This window comes from Hydractinia symbiolongicarpus, chromosome 5, assembly GCF_029227915.1.
Source record: "Hydractinia symbiolongicarpus strain clone_291-10 chromosome 5, HSymV2.1, whole genome shotgun sequence".
Lineage (NCBI taxonomy): Eukaryota > Metazoa > Cnidaria > Hydrozoa > Anthoathecata > Hydractiniidae > Hydractinia > Hydractinia symbiolongicarpus.
In genome coordinates this window covers 13,657,821-13,671,777 of record NC_079879.1, presented here as the reverse complement: position 1 = coordinate 13,671,777, position 13,957 = coordinate 13,657,821, and the positions used below count along the sequence as shown (strand labels likewise).

Genomic DNA, 13,957 nt, shown 5'->3' with positions numbered 1-13,957 from the left:
GAAGGTTTAAGTGACGCTTATATGTTTTCCATGACGTGTGTCTTTTTTAAGTTAGAGGCAAGTCTTACTGTGAAAGTATTTTACGTTGGAGGCAAGTCTTACTGTGCTTTGCGTTTGTTTGTTTGTAGAGTATTTCAAGTACCACGCTGAAGTCCGAGTAAAGAACACATTGACGGAAGGTGAAGCTTTGGTGAAATGGACATTGGCTGACGGCAAAGCGACCACGTTTAAGACCACTTCTCCAGCGAGCTTTTCTGTTTCTGCCGGTGGTGAGAAATTGATCAAGCTGACATTTACAAGTGGAGTGTCGTACAATGAGGAGGACCTCAAGGAAGTCGTTGTGTTTTCTGCAACAGATGGAAATACAGAGAAGCCGCTGTCGGTAAATAGATTGCCTACTGTTGGTGTTGACGTGTACGACAAGCCTAAAGAAGCTGTTGACTTGTCCATTTTCAATGCAGGTAAGGTGAAATTACTTTATGGTGTTTTTGTGGTGAGCTGGATAGACTTATAGCGTTCGGCGGATTGTGAGAGAAAATTGATTAGAATAATTGCAATCTCCCTTCAGGTGTTTCAAAAGCTTTGGACAATGTTGAAATTGTTAAAGTCGCCAAGGATTCAATCACGATCCGTTGGTCGGAAAACAAGTTCGTGAAGAATTACATCGTGGAAGCCAGAGATAAATCAACTGGAGTGTCGGAAACCTTCACAGTAAAGAGTGGCGACGACAACTTCGCTTCTCACACTGTCCGCAACCTGAAGCCAGATGTCGAATACCGTATATCTGTTAGAGCAAGTCCCGTCGGAAGCAAAGCCACAGTTATAACTGCTGTCACGAATCCTGGTTAGTAGTCGATTTCTCTGTGCACATTTCCGTTAGTAGAACACGCCTTGTTGCACCCCCTATACTTTATTTAGCGTGTGCTGCTTGTAGCGCGTGCGTGTAAGGTTTAAGTGACGCTTATATGTTTTTTATGACGTGTGTCTTTTTTAAGTTGGAGGCAAGTCTTACTGTGAAAGTACTTTACCTTGGAGGCAAGTCTTACTGTGCTTTGCGTTTGTTTGTTTGTAGAGTATTTCAAGTACCACGCCGAAGTCCGAGTAAAGAACACATTGACGGAAGGTGAAGCTTTGGTGAAATGGACATTGGCTGACGGCAAAGCGACCACGTTTAAGACCACTTCTCCAGCGAGCTTTTCTGTTTCTGCCGGTGGTGAGAAATTGATCAAGCTAACATTTACAAGTGGAGTGTCGTACAATGAGGAGGACCTCAAGGAAGTCGTTGTGTTTTCTGCAACAGATGGAAATACAGAGAAGCCGCTGTCGGTAAATAGATTGCCTACTGTTGGTGTTGACGTGTACGACAAGCCTAAAGAAGCTGTTGACTTGTCCATTTTCAATGCAGGTAAGGTGAAATTACTTTATGGCGTCTTTGTGGTGAGCTGGATAGACTTTAGCGTTCGGCGGATTGTGAGAGAAAATTGATTAGAATAATTGCAATCTCCCTTCAGGTGTTTCAAAAGCTTTGGACAATGTTGAAATTGTTGAAGTCGCCAAGGATTCAATCACGATCCGTTGGTCGGAAAACAAGTTTGTGAAGAATTACATCGTAGAAGCCAGAGATAAATCAACTGGAATGTCGGAAACCTTCACAGTAAAGAGTGGCGACGACAACTTCGCTTCTCACACTGTCCGCAACCTGAAGCCAGATGTCGAATACCGTATATCTGTTAGAGCAAGTCCCGTCGGAAGCAAAGCCACTGTTGTAACTGCTGTCACGAATCCTGGTTGGTAGTCGATTTCTCTGTGCACATTCCGTTAGTAGAACACGCCTTGTCGCACCCCCTATACTTGATTTAGCGTGTGCTGCTTGTAGCGCTTGCGTGGAAGGTTTAAGTGACGCTTATATGTTTTTTATGACGTGTGTCTTTTTTAAGTTGGAGGCAAGTCTTACTGTGAAAGTACTTTACCTTGGAGGCAAGTCTTACTGTGCTTTGCGTTTGTTTGTTTGTAGAGTATTTCAAGTACCACGCCGAAGTCCGAGTAAAGAACACATTGACGGAAGGTGAAGCTTTGGTGAAATGGACATTGGCTGACGGCAAAGCGACCACGTTTAAGACCACTTCTCCAGCGAGCTTTTCTGTTTCTGCCGGTGGTGAGAAATTGATCAAGCTAACATTTACAAGTGGAGTGTCGTACAATGAGGAGGACCTCAAGGAAGTCGTTGTGTTTTCTGCAACAGATGGAAATACAGAGAAGCCGCTGTCGGTAAATAGATTGCCTACTGTTGGTGTTGACGTGTACGACAAGCCTAAAGAAGCTGTTGACTTGTCCATTTTCAATGCAGGTAAGGTGAAATTACTTTATGGCGTCTTTGTGGTGAGCTGGATAGACTTTAGCGTTCGTCGGATTGTGAGAGAAAATTGATTAGAATAATTGCAATCTCCCTTCAGGTGTTTCAAAAGCTTTGGACAATGTTGAAATTGTTGAAGTCGCCAAGGATTCAATCACGATCCGTTGGTCGGAAAACAAGTTTGTGAAGAATTACATCGTAGAAGCCAGAGATAAATCAACTGGAATGTCGAAAACCTTCACAGTAAAGAGTGGCGACGTCAACTTCGCTTCTCACACTGTCCGCAACCTGAAGCCAGATGTCGAATACCGTATATCTGTTAGAGCAAGTCCCGTCGGAAGCAAAGCCACTGTTGTAACTGCTTTCACGAATCCTGGTTAGTAGTCGATTTCTCTGTGCACATTCCGTTAGTAGAACACGCCTTGTCGCACCCCCTATACTTGATTTAGCGTGTGCTGCTTGTAGCGCGTACGTGGCAGCTGTAAATGACGCTTATATGTTTTCCATGACGTGTGTCTTCTTTAAGTTGGAGGCAAGTCTTACTGTGAAAGTTATTTACGTTGGAGGCAAGTCTTACTGTGCTTTGCGTTTGTTTGTTTGTAGAGTATTTCAAGTACCACGCTGAAGTCCGAGTAAAGAACACATTGACGGAAGGTGAAGCTTTGGTGAAATGGACATTGGCTGACGGCAAAGCGACCACGTTTAAGACCACTTCTCCAGCGAGCTTTTCTGTTTCTGCCGGTGGTGAGAAATTGATCAAGCTGACATTTACAAGTGGAGTGTCGTACAATGAGGAGGACCTCAAGGAAGTCGTTGTGTTTTCTGCAACAGATGGGAATACAGAGAAGCCGCTGTCGGTAAATAGATTGCCTACTGTTGGTGTTGACGTGTACGACAAGCCTAAAGAAGCTGTTGATTTGTCCATTTTCAATGCAGGTAAGGTGAAATTACTTTATGACGTTTTTGTGGTGAGCTGGATAGACTTTAGCGTTCGGCGGATTGTGAGAGAAAATTGATTAGAATAATTGCAATCTCCCTTCAGGTGTTTCAAAAGCTTTGGACAGTGTTGAAATTGTTGAAGTCGCCAAGGATTCAATCACGATCCGTTGGTCAGAAAACAAGTTTGTGAAGAATTACATCGTAGAAGCCAGAGATAAATCAACTGGAATGTCGGAAACCTTCACAGTAAAGAGTGGCGACGACAACTTCGCTTCTCACACTGTCCGCAACCTGAAGCCAGATGTCGAATACCGTATATCTGTTAGAGCAAGTCCCGTCGGAAGCAAAGCCACTGTTGTAACTGCTGTCACGAATCCTGGTTAGTAGTCGATTTCTCTGTGCACATTCCGTTAGTAGAACACGCCTTGTCGCACCCCCTATACTTGATTTAGCGTGTGCTGCTTGTAGCGCGTGCGTTGAAGGTTTAAATGACGCTTATATGTTTTCCATGACGTGTGTCTTTTTTAAGTTAGAGGCAAGTCTTACTGTGAAAGTACTTTACGTTGGAGGCAAGTCTTACTGTGCTTTGCGTTTGTTTGTTTGTAGAGTATTTCAAGTACCACGCTGAAGTCCGAGTAAAGAACACATTGACGGAAGGTGAAGCTTTGGTGAAATGGACATTGGCTGACGGCAAAGCGACCACGTTTAAGACTACTTCTCCAGCGAGCTTTTCTGTTTCTGCCGGTGGTGAGAAATTGATCAAGCTGACATTTACAAGTGGAGTGTCGTACAATGAGGAGGACCTCAAGGAAGTCGTTGTGTTTTCTGCAACAGATGGAAATACAGAGAAGCCGCTGTCGGTAAATAGATTGCCTACTGTTGGTGTTGACGTGTACGACAAGCCTAAAGAAGCTGTTGATTTGTCCATTTTCAATGCAGGTAAGGTGAAATTACTTTATGGCGTCTTTTTGGTGAGCTGGATAGACTTTAGCGTTCGGCGGATTGTGAGAGAAAATTGATTAGAATAATTGCAATCTCCCTTCAGGTGTTTCAAAAGCTTTGGACAATGTTGAAATTGTTGAAGTCGCCAAGGATTCAATCACGATCCGTTGGTCGGAAAACAAGTTTGTGAAGAATTACATCGTAGAAGCCAGAGATAAATCAACTGGAATGTCGGAAACCTTCACAGTAAAGAGTGGCGACGACAACTTCGCTTCTCACACTGTCGGCAACCTGAAGCCAGATGTCGAATACCGTATATCTGTTAGAGCAAGTCCCGTCGGAAGCAAAGCCACTGTTGTAACTGCTGTCACGAATCCTGGTTGGTAGTCGATTTCTCTGTGCACATTCCGTTAGTAGAACACGCCTTGTCGCACCCCCTATACTTGATTTAGCGTGTGTTGCTTGTAGCGCGTGCGTGGAAGGTTTAAGTGACGCTTATATGTTTTTTATGACGTGTGTCTTTTTTAAGTTGGAGGCAAGTCTTACTGTGAAAGTACTTTACCTTGGAGGCAAGTCTTACTGTGCTTTGCGTTTGTTTGTTTGTAGAGTATTTCAAGTACCACGCCGAAGTCCGAGTAAAGAACACATTGACGGAAGGTGAAGCTTTGGTGAAATGGACATTGGCTGACGGCAAAGCGACCACGTTTAAGACCACTTCTCCAGCGAGCTTTTCTGTTTCTGCCGGTGGTGAGAAATTGATCAAGCTAACATTTACAAGTGGAGTGTCGTACAATGAGGAGGACCTCAAGGAAGTCGTTGTGTTTTCTGCAACAGATGGAAATACAGAGAAGCCGCTGTCGGTAAATAGATTGCCTACTGTTGGTGTTGACGTGTACGACAAGCCTAAAGAAGCTGTTGACTTGTCCATTTTCAATGCAGGTAAGGTGAAATTACTTTATGGCGTCTTTGTGGTGAGCTGGATAGACTTTAGCGTTCGGCGGATTGTGAGAGAAAATTGATTAGAATAATTGCAATCTCCCTTCAGGTGTTTCAAAAGCTTTGGACAATGTTGAAATTGTTGAAGTCGCCAAGGATTCAATCACGATCCGTTGGTCGGAAAACAAGTTTGTGAAGAATTACATCGTAGAAGCCAGAGATAAATCAACTGGAATGTCGGAAACCTTCACAGTAAAGAGTGGCGACGACAACTTCGCTTCTCACACTGTCCGCAACCTGAAGCCAGATGTCGAATACCGTATATCTGTTAGAGCAAGTCCCGTCGGAAGCAAAGCCACTGTTGTAACTGCTGTCACGAATCCTGGTTGGTAGTTGATTTCTCTGTGCACATTCCGTTAGTAGAACACGCCTTGTCGCACCCCCTATACTTGATTTAGCGTGTGCTGCTTGTAGCGCGTGCGTGGAAGGTTTAAGTGACGCTTATATGTTTTTTATGACGTGTGTCTTTTTTAAGTTGGAGGCAAGTCTTACTGTGAAAGTACTTTACCTTGGAGGCAAGTCTTACTGTGCTTTGCGTTTGTTTGTTTGTAGAGTATTTCAAGTACCACGCCGAAGTCCGAGTAAAGAACACATTGACGGAAGGTGAAGCTTTGGTGCAATGGACATTGGCTGACGGCAAAGCGACCACGTTTAAGACCACTTCTCCAGCGAGCTTTTCTGTTTCTGCCGGTGGTGAGAAATTGATCAAGCTAACATTTACAAGTGGAGTGTCGTACAATGAAGAGGACCTCAAGGAAGTCGTTGTGTTTTCTGCAACAGATGGAAATACAGAGAAGCCGCTGTCGGTAAATAGATTGCCTACTGTTGGTGTTGACGTGTACGACAAGCCTAAAGAAGCTGTTGACTTGTCCATTTTTAATGCAGGTAAGGTGAATGTATTGTATTTCTTCTTTTTTATATTTGTTTGCATTGTGGAAGCTGATATTGTTGTATTTTATTTATTTTAGCTTTTAGTGGATCGCGTGTGAAATTCGTCGTTTTCAATGAATTTGGGAGAGATGTTTCTTTCAAATGGAATGGCAAAAGTATTAGGAGTGGTTCAGTGGATGTTGATGCTGCAGAGAATACGAGTATCGAGGTAATGCTGCCGCCGACATTGACCTCCGTTTTGCATGTGCAGGTGGTGGAAAGTACTTCTGGTTTATTGATACCTTTTTCTAAAAATAGCGATTCGTTCGTTGTTAATCCTGAACCTTACAATCAGAATTTTGTTTTGTATCTTCAAAATGTTGGTGCGTATATTTCGTTTATTTTTTTTATTTTGTCTCTTATCAGATTTGTTATTGTAGAACCTTTATATTTAGTATGGTGAGATAGGGTTGGGGGAAGGTGGATAGGGAAGGCGGGAAGGGGGGAAGTGGGGGAAAGGGGAGACGGGATGGGGAAGGGTTATAGATTTTGTGTAGGAGTCGACCAAACACTAATTTATCTTCCTTCTTAACAAATACAATGATGAAGAATCATCGCGCTAGTAAATTGACAAAAAAAACTACATTATTCGCGACGTTTCGGATGTTCACACACCCATTTTCAAGCAATCAAAAACATACAATGTTCTCCTAAATATATACAAGTTTAACAGCAACCATAGTTACAGATAAATACTAATTGTATAAATACAATGGAGCAGATCTAATGTTGTTATTCAACTGGGGACTATCCCGAATTATGAACAAACTCTCTTTAATCTCTAGCAAATACCGGTTGTTACCCCTACAGATTATACTAAAATCGTCAAGAGATGATGTGGTGTGACAGGCTTTAAGATGATCTTTAATTGCCGTGCAATTAGATGAGGTTGATTTCTTACCTGTTAAGGGAGACACTGCGAGGTGCTCGCTTGCCCGAACCTTAAGATGACGCGACGTCTCACCTATATAAGTGGCGTTGCAGCCACTGCACTTATATTTGTAAATGACGCCTGACTTTAATTCTTTGGGCAACAGGTCTTTAAATCTGAAGAAGTTAGATAAGCGAGTGTGAGTTCTGAAAACAACAGAAAGTTTACAACAATGCAAAGTAGATTTAAAAAGTTTTTCTAACTTCGTTCTCGTTTGTAAAGATGTTTACCTAAAAAAGGGAGAACAATCAAAATGTTTTTCTTCTCAGCTGTGTGGGTGACTTCTTTGGTTTTGCGAGATATTGAAAAAAAGTGTTTTATGACCTTGTCAATAAATAGTTCTGGATAACCATTTCGAATAAAGATATCTTTGATTCTAATAACCTCATGATGGAAAATTGACCAACTTGAACAAATTTTAAAACAACGATGAAGCAAAGTATAAATTAAGCCGAATTTATAGCTTTCAGGAATAAAACTATCGACGTGCGTGTACACTCCGCTAAAGGTAGGCTTTCTATATATGGATGTAATAAACTTTCGGTCCACATCGCGAGTAATGGATATGTCAAGGAAAGATAATTTATTGCTCTTTTCCGTCTCTGATGTAAAAGAGATGTTAGGATAGCATTTATTCAAGTAATTTTGAAATTTTGTTCAAGTTGGTCAATTTTCCATCATGAGGTTATTAGAATCAAAGATATCTTTATTCGAAATGGTTACCCAGAACTATTTATTGACAAGGTCATAAAACATTTTTTTTCAATATCTCGCAAAACCAAAGAAGTCACCCACACAGCTGAGAAGAAAAACATTTTGATTGTTCTCCCTTTTTTAGGTAAACATCTTTACAAACGAGAACGAAGTTAGAAAAACTTTTTAAATCTACTTTGCATTGTTGTAAACTTTCTGTTGTTTTCAGAACTCTCACTCGCTTATCTAACTTCTTTAGATTTAAAGACCTGTTGCCCGAAGAATTAAAGTCAGGCGTCATTTACACATATTAGTGCAGTGGCTGCAACACCACTTATATAGGTGAGACGTCGCGTCATCTTAAGGTTCGGGCAAGCGAGCACCTCGGAGTGTCTCCCTTAACAGGTAAGAAATCAACCTCATCTAATTGCACGGCAAATAAAGATCATCTTAAAGCTTATCACACCACATCATCTCTTGACGATTTTAGTATACTCTCTAGGGGTAACAACCGGTATTTGCTAGAAATTAAAGAGAGTTTGTTCATAATGCGGGATAGTCCCCAGTTGAATAACAACATTAGATCTGCTCCATCGATTTATACAATTAGTATTTATCTGTAACTATGGTTGCTGTTAAACTTGTATATATTTAGGAGAACATTGTACGTTTTTGATTGCTTGAAAATGGGTGTGTGAACATCCGAAACGTCGCGAATTATGTTTTTTTTTTTATCTTCCTTCATTGAAAAATTTTAATTTCTTCTGTCTGTCGTATAATTAGGTTTTAAAATTAGAAATTGTATTGACTAGTCTTTTAAGGAAGTTTAATTTTGAAGTTAAAAAGTTGATACAATTTTCTTTCCAACTTTAGATCGCATTGATGTTCTGGTGCCATATTACCTTCACCTGAAAATGATAAACTTTGCATTAAATACAGCTGTTCTTACAGTGAAAAATGCGTTGGAGGAAACAGTCTTGAAGCAAGAAATCCCGCAAGGATCCCAAAATAACCTAATCACTTACATCAAGCCTGCTTTAAACTTTCCTTTGGTGCATATCATATCAGTAGAATCTAATGGCAAAACCATGTATGTGAATGGCAAAAAGGAATTGCTCGTCATTCCTACTTTGAGAAAAGTAGAGATCCCAGTATTTGTTGGCACCGAAGGTGAAAAGTTACTTGATTTTTTTTATTTTTTATCAGTCAGGAGAAAGGAGAAATGTAGGGTTAAAAGGGTGAAGTTTACATTAGAAGCTTGTATTTCTTTACTAGGAGATGCGAATGAATTACCACAAACATTTTATCTTGATGTGACAGTTAAAAACAAATGGAAGAATCCAGTATCATTCATTTGGCCAAGCGAGAAAAGACTAAATAGTATTGTTGTTCCAACAGATGAAGAAAGAAAGAAGGTGATTGTCACCTCTGGCGATAAACATCCAGATTCAGTTTTGATTAAAATTGCTGATCAAAAGGACAACACTGACATGACGCGTAACAATTCTTTCAGATTAAATTACACTACAAGCAGTCAGCCTGCGGTGTTGCAGGTGGATGAGAAAGGTGGGAACTGTTGCTACAGCCACATTAAAGACCGATTCTCACTTATCGTCGTGAGCTTACGATCAGCGTGGCATAAACCTTACGACGCTTAGTGGAAATAATCTTTAAGCCTAAAATAGCGTTTATCACTTAAAAATCGTTCTAGTTCTTTTAAAAGTCGGCTGCAAAGCGGTACATATTTGTCGAAGCTAGTATATTTATGAACTTTTTGAAAAGAACAGTAGCAAGGTTCTGTATAATTTTAACTTAACTCAAGTCAGTTAAACAGGTTTACATATGTAATGTAGTGTTAGTACTGTAATGGAAAATATTTTTTGATGCTATTTTTTTTTTTGACATTAGGTAATGTGCTATTATATCGTACTTATTACGTCATACTGAAAGTAAAGAGCCTCTACGATGGGGAGACTCTCCTGAAGTGGGGAAATTATACAATGAACATCAAACCAACAGAAGTCAAGCTTTTTAAGTCTTCCTTTCTGCTGCAGAAACAGCCAACACCCATCACGTTTCAAGCTTTTACAATTGATGGAGAGAAGTTGTTGTTGAACAGCCAGAAAGAAGTCGTCGTGCGACGGACTGTAAACCAAAACGTCGTCAATGTTATGATAACCTCAGCAGAAAGTAGGTTTAATTCGTGGGGTAACTGCTGCATTTACGTGCATATTATGCGCGTTCTCATTTCAAAATTTAGCTTGCTATTTTACCAATGCCGTACACATGTTTTTGTTTTTAGAAAATCTGAATAAAAAACGTTTACGCCTGCTCAATCTACTGAACACCCATACGCAAGTATTTTTGAGTAATTCTGAAATTTCAGAAGTTTCAGTTGATGCAAAAATTATGAAAAACATTTCAATAGGGGTGCAGCCAAATAAAGTTGTTGAGCTAAGAGCAGTAAAGAAGTCGAGCGGTGAAAAAACAACTTTAAATAACACCGACTTGTTTGTTCTTCAGCTGGAGAGATATACAGATTCCGTTATCACTTTGTACATTGGAGCATCAGGTTGGATCATTCTTTTGATTGTTATTAGTCTAGTTGAATATTTTTTTGAACACACTTTAACTATGTGTAGCATTCATGCTAAAAGCGAAGGTTCATAACTAATGGTTTTTAATTCCCAGACTGATTTGAATTGCAGCAAATTGTTATGCAAAACCTCAATATTAGTGCTTTTCTGCACGTATTGAGACACTTATATGTCCGTATTGGCGTTGGCATTGTATGTTTTACAGTGCATTTTTAAGTTATCCCTCTTATATCTTTTCGTCGTGTTTCTTTTAGAGAGTCAGTTAGAAGCATCGTTAAGGCTGTATTATTTTTACGTTGCGTTCCAAAACTTGCAACCGGAAGATGTGCGCGTAACGTGGAATGAATTCGGACAGGAAAAGGCAATTACGATCGGTGCTGGTGAAAGAAATGTCTACCGCAATATTTTTTTATTGAAAATGCAACCATCAGAAATAAAGTTAAAATTTTTTGGTGCGGAGTCTACACGACAACTGAAAGTGAATGGAAAATCTGAAGTGGAAGTGCGTCCAAGTGATTCACCGAATGAAGCGACTATCATAATGGCTGATGGTAAGATGAATGTCTCTCTTCTTCAGGCAATTTAGGCTAATGTGGCGCGTAATACTATTTGATTTATATATTTATAGCATCGTCAGAACGTTTATGTTTTGTCAACTTGGTAATTGTCAACACTTTGACGTACGTCACTAACGTTAAAGCTTTAAACGATTCGTTTGATGCGTCGTGGAAGGTTGAACCCAAGAGTGAACTGAAAAAGCAAATTAAATTACGTTCCACTGACACTCCCCGCCCAATCGTACTCACTGCAGTCAGTAATGGAAAAACGGAATATATTAACGGCGTGAATTTTGGTGTAAAAGTAATACCAAGACAAGATGAAACGCAGACTTATATTTATGTTGGATACAAAAGTAAAACTAAATTTTTTTGCCATCTTTTGTCTTTATAGTTTTTAATCTTTCAAGTGAAACATGCTATATAAACTCTTGTATTGATTTTTAGGGAGTGAGACCACAGTTCCTTATTTAAAACTTCTCAAAATCAACATCACATTTGTCAACAACAGGGACAAGCCAGTTTTAGCAAAGTGGACCGAACTTGGCCAACAGAAAGAAATAAGAATCTTAAGCTCGCAATCAACGACATACAAAACTTTGATAGCCGACAAAGAGGTTTTGACGACTCTTCTGCTGTTCAAGTTTTATAACGAATTTACAGGAAAGCTATTGTTACCAGCAGGCAAAATGGGTACAAGTTTTAATGTAAAAGAAATATCTAATAATCGATATGAAATAGAAGATAAAGTGGTCCTGGAAAACAACGGTAAGTGGATTATAAAAGACATTTTTTTAGTAGCTGTATACCGCTTGTTTATAACCAGTAAGCGTCGCTTAACTGAAACCTCCAAGCAGAATAGAAATCTGTTCAAGTTAACTAAAGTTTGACTAATCCGGAGTACCGGATAACTCGAAAATTTGAGATTTTAGGATGCAAGTTTGGGTTACTTTATGTTAAAAGTTATCCGATGTAATAGTTTTAATAACACGATGGGTCAAATAACAATGTGTGAATTACACGTTATTCGAGTTTACAGGTAGTTCTTCTTATAAGGCAGTATCATTATTGTTTCAGACGAGGAAGCTCTGTTTGTATCGACTATAACATTCGAAGTGAATAACCATGAAAAATCACAAGCAAAACTTTTTTATGAACGTGGACGCATCAAAGGGATGTTTTTATTGAAAGGTGACTCCAACAAGATCTTCACTATCCAGATTCCAGTACAAAGCCGTAAAGATCATCTGATATTCCACGCAAGTAATTTTCACGACGAACAACAACTGAAAGTGAATAGCGAAAAAAAATTGATTCTACCTCTTCGTAACGAAGACATGTTTGTTTTGCTAAATCTTGATAAAACAGGTTAGTTCTGGTGTATAGAAATATGTATATACATACCAATTGCCCACCTTAACATTAAACGAAAGGTAAAACCTCGATGTATTCGAGTCGATTTAACAAGCATAAATACCCATATACAACTTTAGTAATAGCCGTATTCCGTCTGTCTGTCTGTTCAAAAAGGTTACCGATATTCCTTTGATCTTTCCGTGATTTTCAGAAACTAGGGGGTTGTTTAGTCAAAAACTTTATAATTGATTAAGATAAATTCAAGAAATTAATTTATTTCCTTGATTAATTTAATAACTTTGATACGCCTTTGAGGCGTATTAAAATAACTTGGAAACGAGGTGACATCAATGATTTTTCACCGCGTGGGTAACTAGGAACCACCTGGGACCAATTTGGGTAAGTTTCCCAAACCTGGATCCCCAAATCTGTTTTTAAATGGACAGGTTGATGACGTCATCAGAAAACCTACAAACCCCAATATATCTGCAACCGTTTGTCAAAAGTTCATGTTCCTATACATTTTCTTGATCAGCATTTCAAGATCTATATGATAAATGCAACAGGTGTACGAATTTGTGAAGAATTTTTTTTGAAACTTTTGGTAAGGACTTTGCTGACATCAGCAAAATTTTTAAACCCTTATATCTCCTTAGGCCTTTGTCAAAAACATATGATACTATACATTATTTTGATCAGCGCCGTAGATTAGTGGTTATAGCTCTCGTACTCTGTGCGGGAGACCGGGGTTCGATTCCTCTTGACGGCGATTCAACATGGGCGAGTGAATGTTACCATAGCCCCGGGTTAACCCAAGCCATGTGAGGGAAATTGGGAAGATGGCACACTGTGTGGGCCGTTGGATGTTGCCGGGAGTTGTCTAGTAGAGCGCGGGCTCTAATTGGGTCTGCGTAGCTCAAAATGAGCATTAAATACTCTAGGACTCTCCATCTACGCCATGGCCCCTCCTGGAAATAATAGACAGGGTATATCCCTCGATATTTGTGAGGCTAGCCATGTAAAATATGCACATCTATCAGCGTTTCAACCTCTACACATTACAGACAACAAATGACTAAATTTAACCAATTTTCTTTTGTATATGCACTGCTGACATCAGCAAAAAATCTAAAGCAACCTATATTTGCATTGTTCTTCTGCGCCTTAGTGGATTTTTCCACGGGCTTTATCGACTAGTTTTAATAATAATTACCCCCGTGATGAGGTTGTGGCCATTTAGCTATAGCTCATATCTTTCACTAAAAAATGAGAGTATCAAAATGCAGTTTCCCAGCCGGCATAAGACGTTTTTTTAAGACGTCTTAATGTTATCTAAAACATGTCTTTTAAAAGACGTCTTTCTGTTCTTGCTATAATGCATCTAAAACGTGTCTTTTAAAAGACGTCTTCTCCTTTTTTTAAAAGTGGTCTAAAATGCGTCTTTCAAAAGACGTTCGTTTTTTAAATGAAAAATTTAATTTAAAAAGACGGGGGTGTTCGCAAACTTAGTTAGCATGTTTATTTTTTTCGGAAATCAATTTTCCACGAAATTAAAAGTGGTAACCGTCACTTTTAATTATTTTTAAATACTAATGTATTTTGGCGAGCCTTTAAATAAAGCATTTGCAGGACACCTGTTGTTTAAAAAGTAAGTACTTTTGTT

At 39.4% G+C, this 13,957-nt stretch overlaps 1 protein-coding gene across 1 annotated transcript in view; it reads left to right on the top strand.

Annotated features, from left to right (window-relative positions):
• The window catches only part of LOC130644912 (uncharacterized), a 49,389-nt gene that overhangs the window by 21,654 nt on the left and 13,778 nt on the right, over positions 1-13,957 (top strand). Inside the window, exons 33-54 of the mRNA XM_057450698.1 lie at positions 129-461; positions 569-844; positions 1,073-1,405; positions 1,512-1,787; positions 2,015-2,347; positions 2,454-2,729; positions 2,957-3,289; positions 3,396-3,671; positions 3,899-4,231; positions 4,338-4,613; positions 4,841-5,173; positions 5,280-5,555; positions 5,783-6,115; positions 6,199-6,483; positions 8,658-8,954; positions 9,060-9,350; positions 9,693-9,974; positions 10,087-10,356; positions 10,636-10,932; positions 11,010-11,294; positions 11,386-11,706; positions 12,016-12,306. Of these exons, the coding sequence (XP_057306681.1) occupies positions 129-461; positions 569-844; positions 1,073-1,405; positions 1,512-1,787; positions 2,015-2,347; positions 2,454-2,729; positions 2,957-3,289; positions 3,396-3,671; positions 3,899-4,231; positions 4,338-4,613; positions 4,841-5,173; positions 5,280-5,555; positions 5,783-6,115; positions 6,199-6,483; positions 8,658-8,954; positions 9,060-9,350; positions 9,693-9,974; positions 10,087-10,356; positions 10,636-10,932; positions 11,010-11,294; positions 11,386-11,706; positions 12,016-12,306 (6,606 nt within the window). The remainder of the gene's footprint in view (positions 1-128; positions 462-568; positions 845-1,072; positions 1,406-1,511; positions 1,788-2,014; positions 2,348-2,453; positions 2,730-2,956; positions 3,290-3,395; positions 3,672-3,898; positions 4,232-4,337; positions 4,614-4,840; positions 5,174-5,279; positions 5,556-5,782; positions 6,116-6,198; positions 6,484-8,657; positions 8,955-9,059; positions 9,351-9,692; positions 9,975-10,086; positions 10,357-10,635; positions 10,933-11,009; positions 11,295-11,385; positions 11,707-12,015; positions 12,307-13,957) is intronic.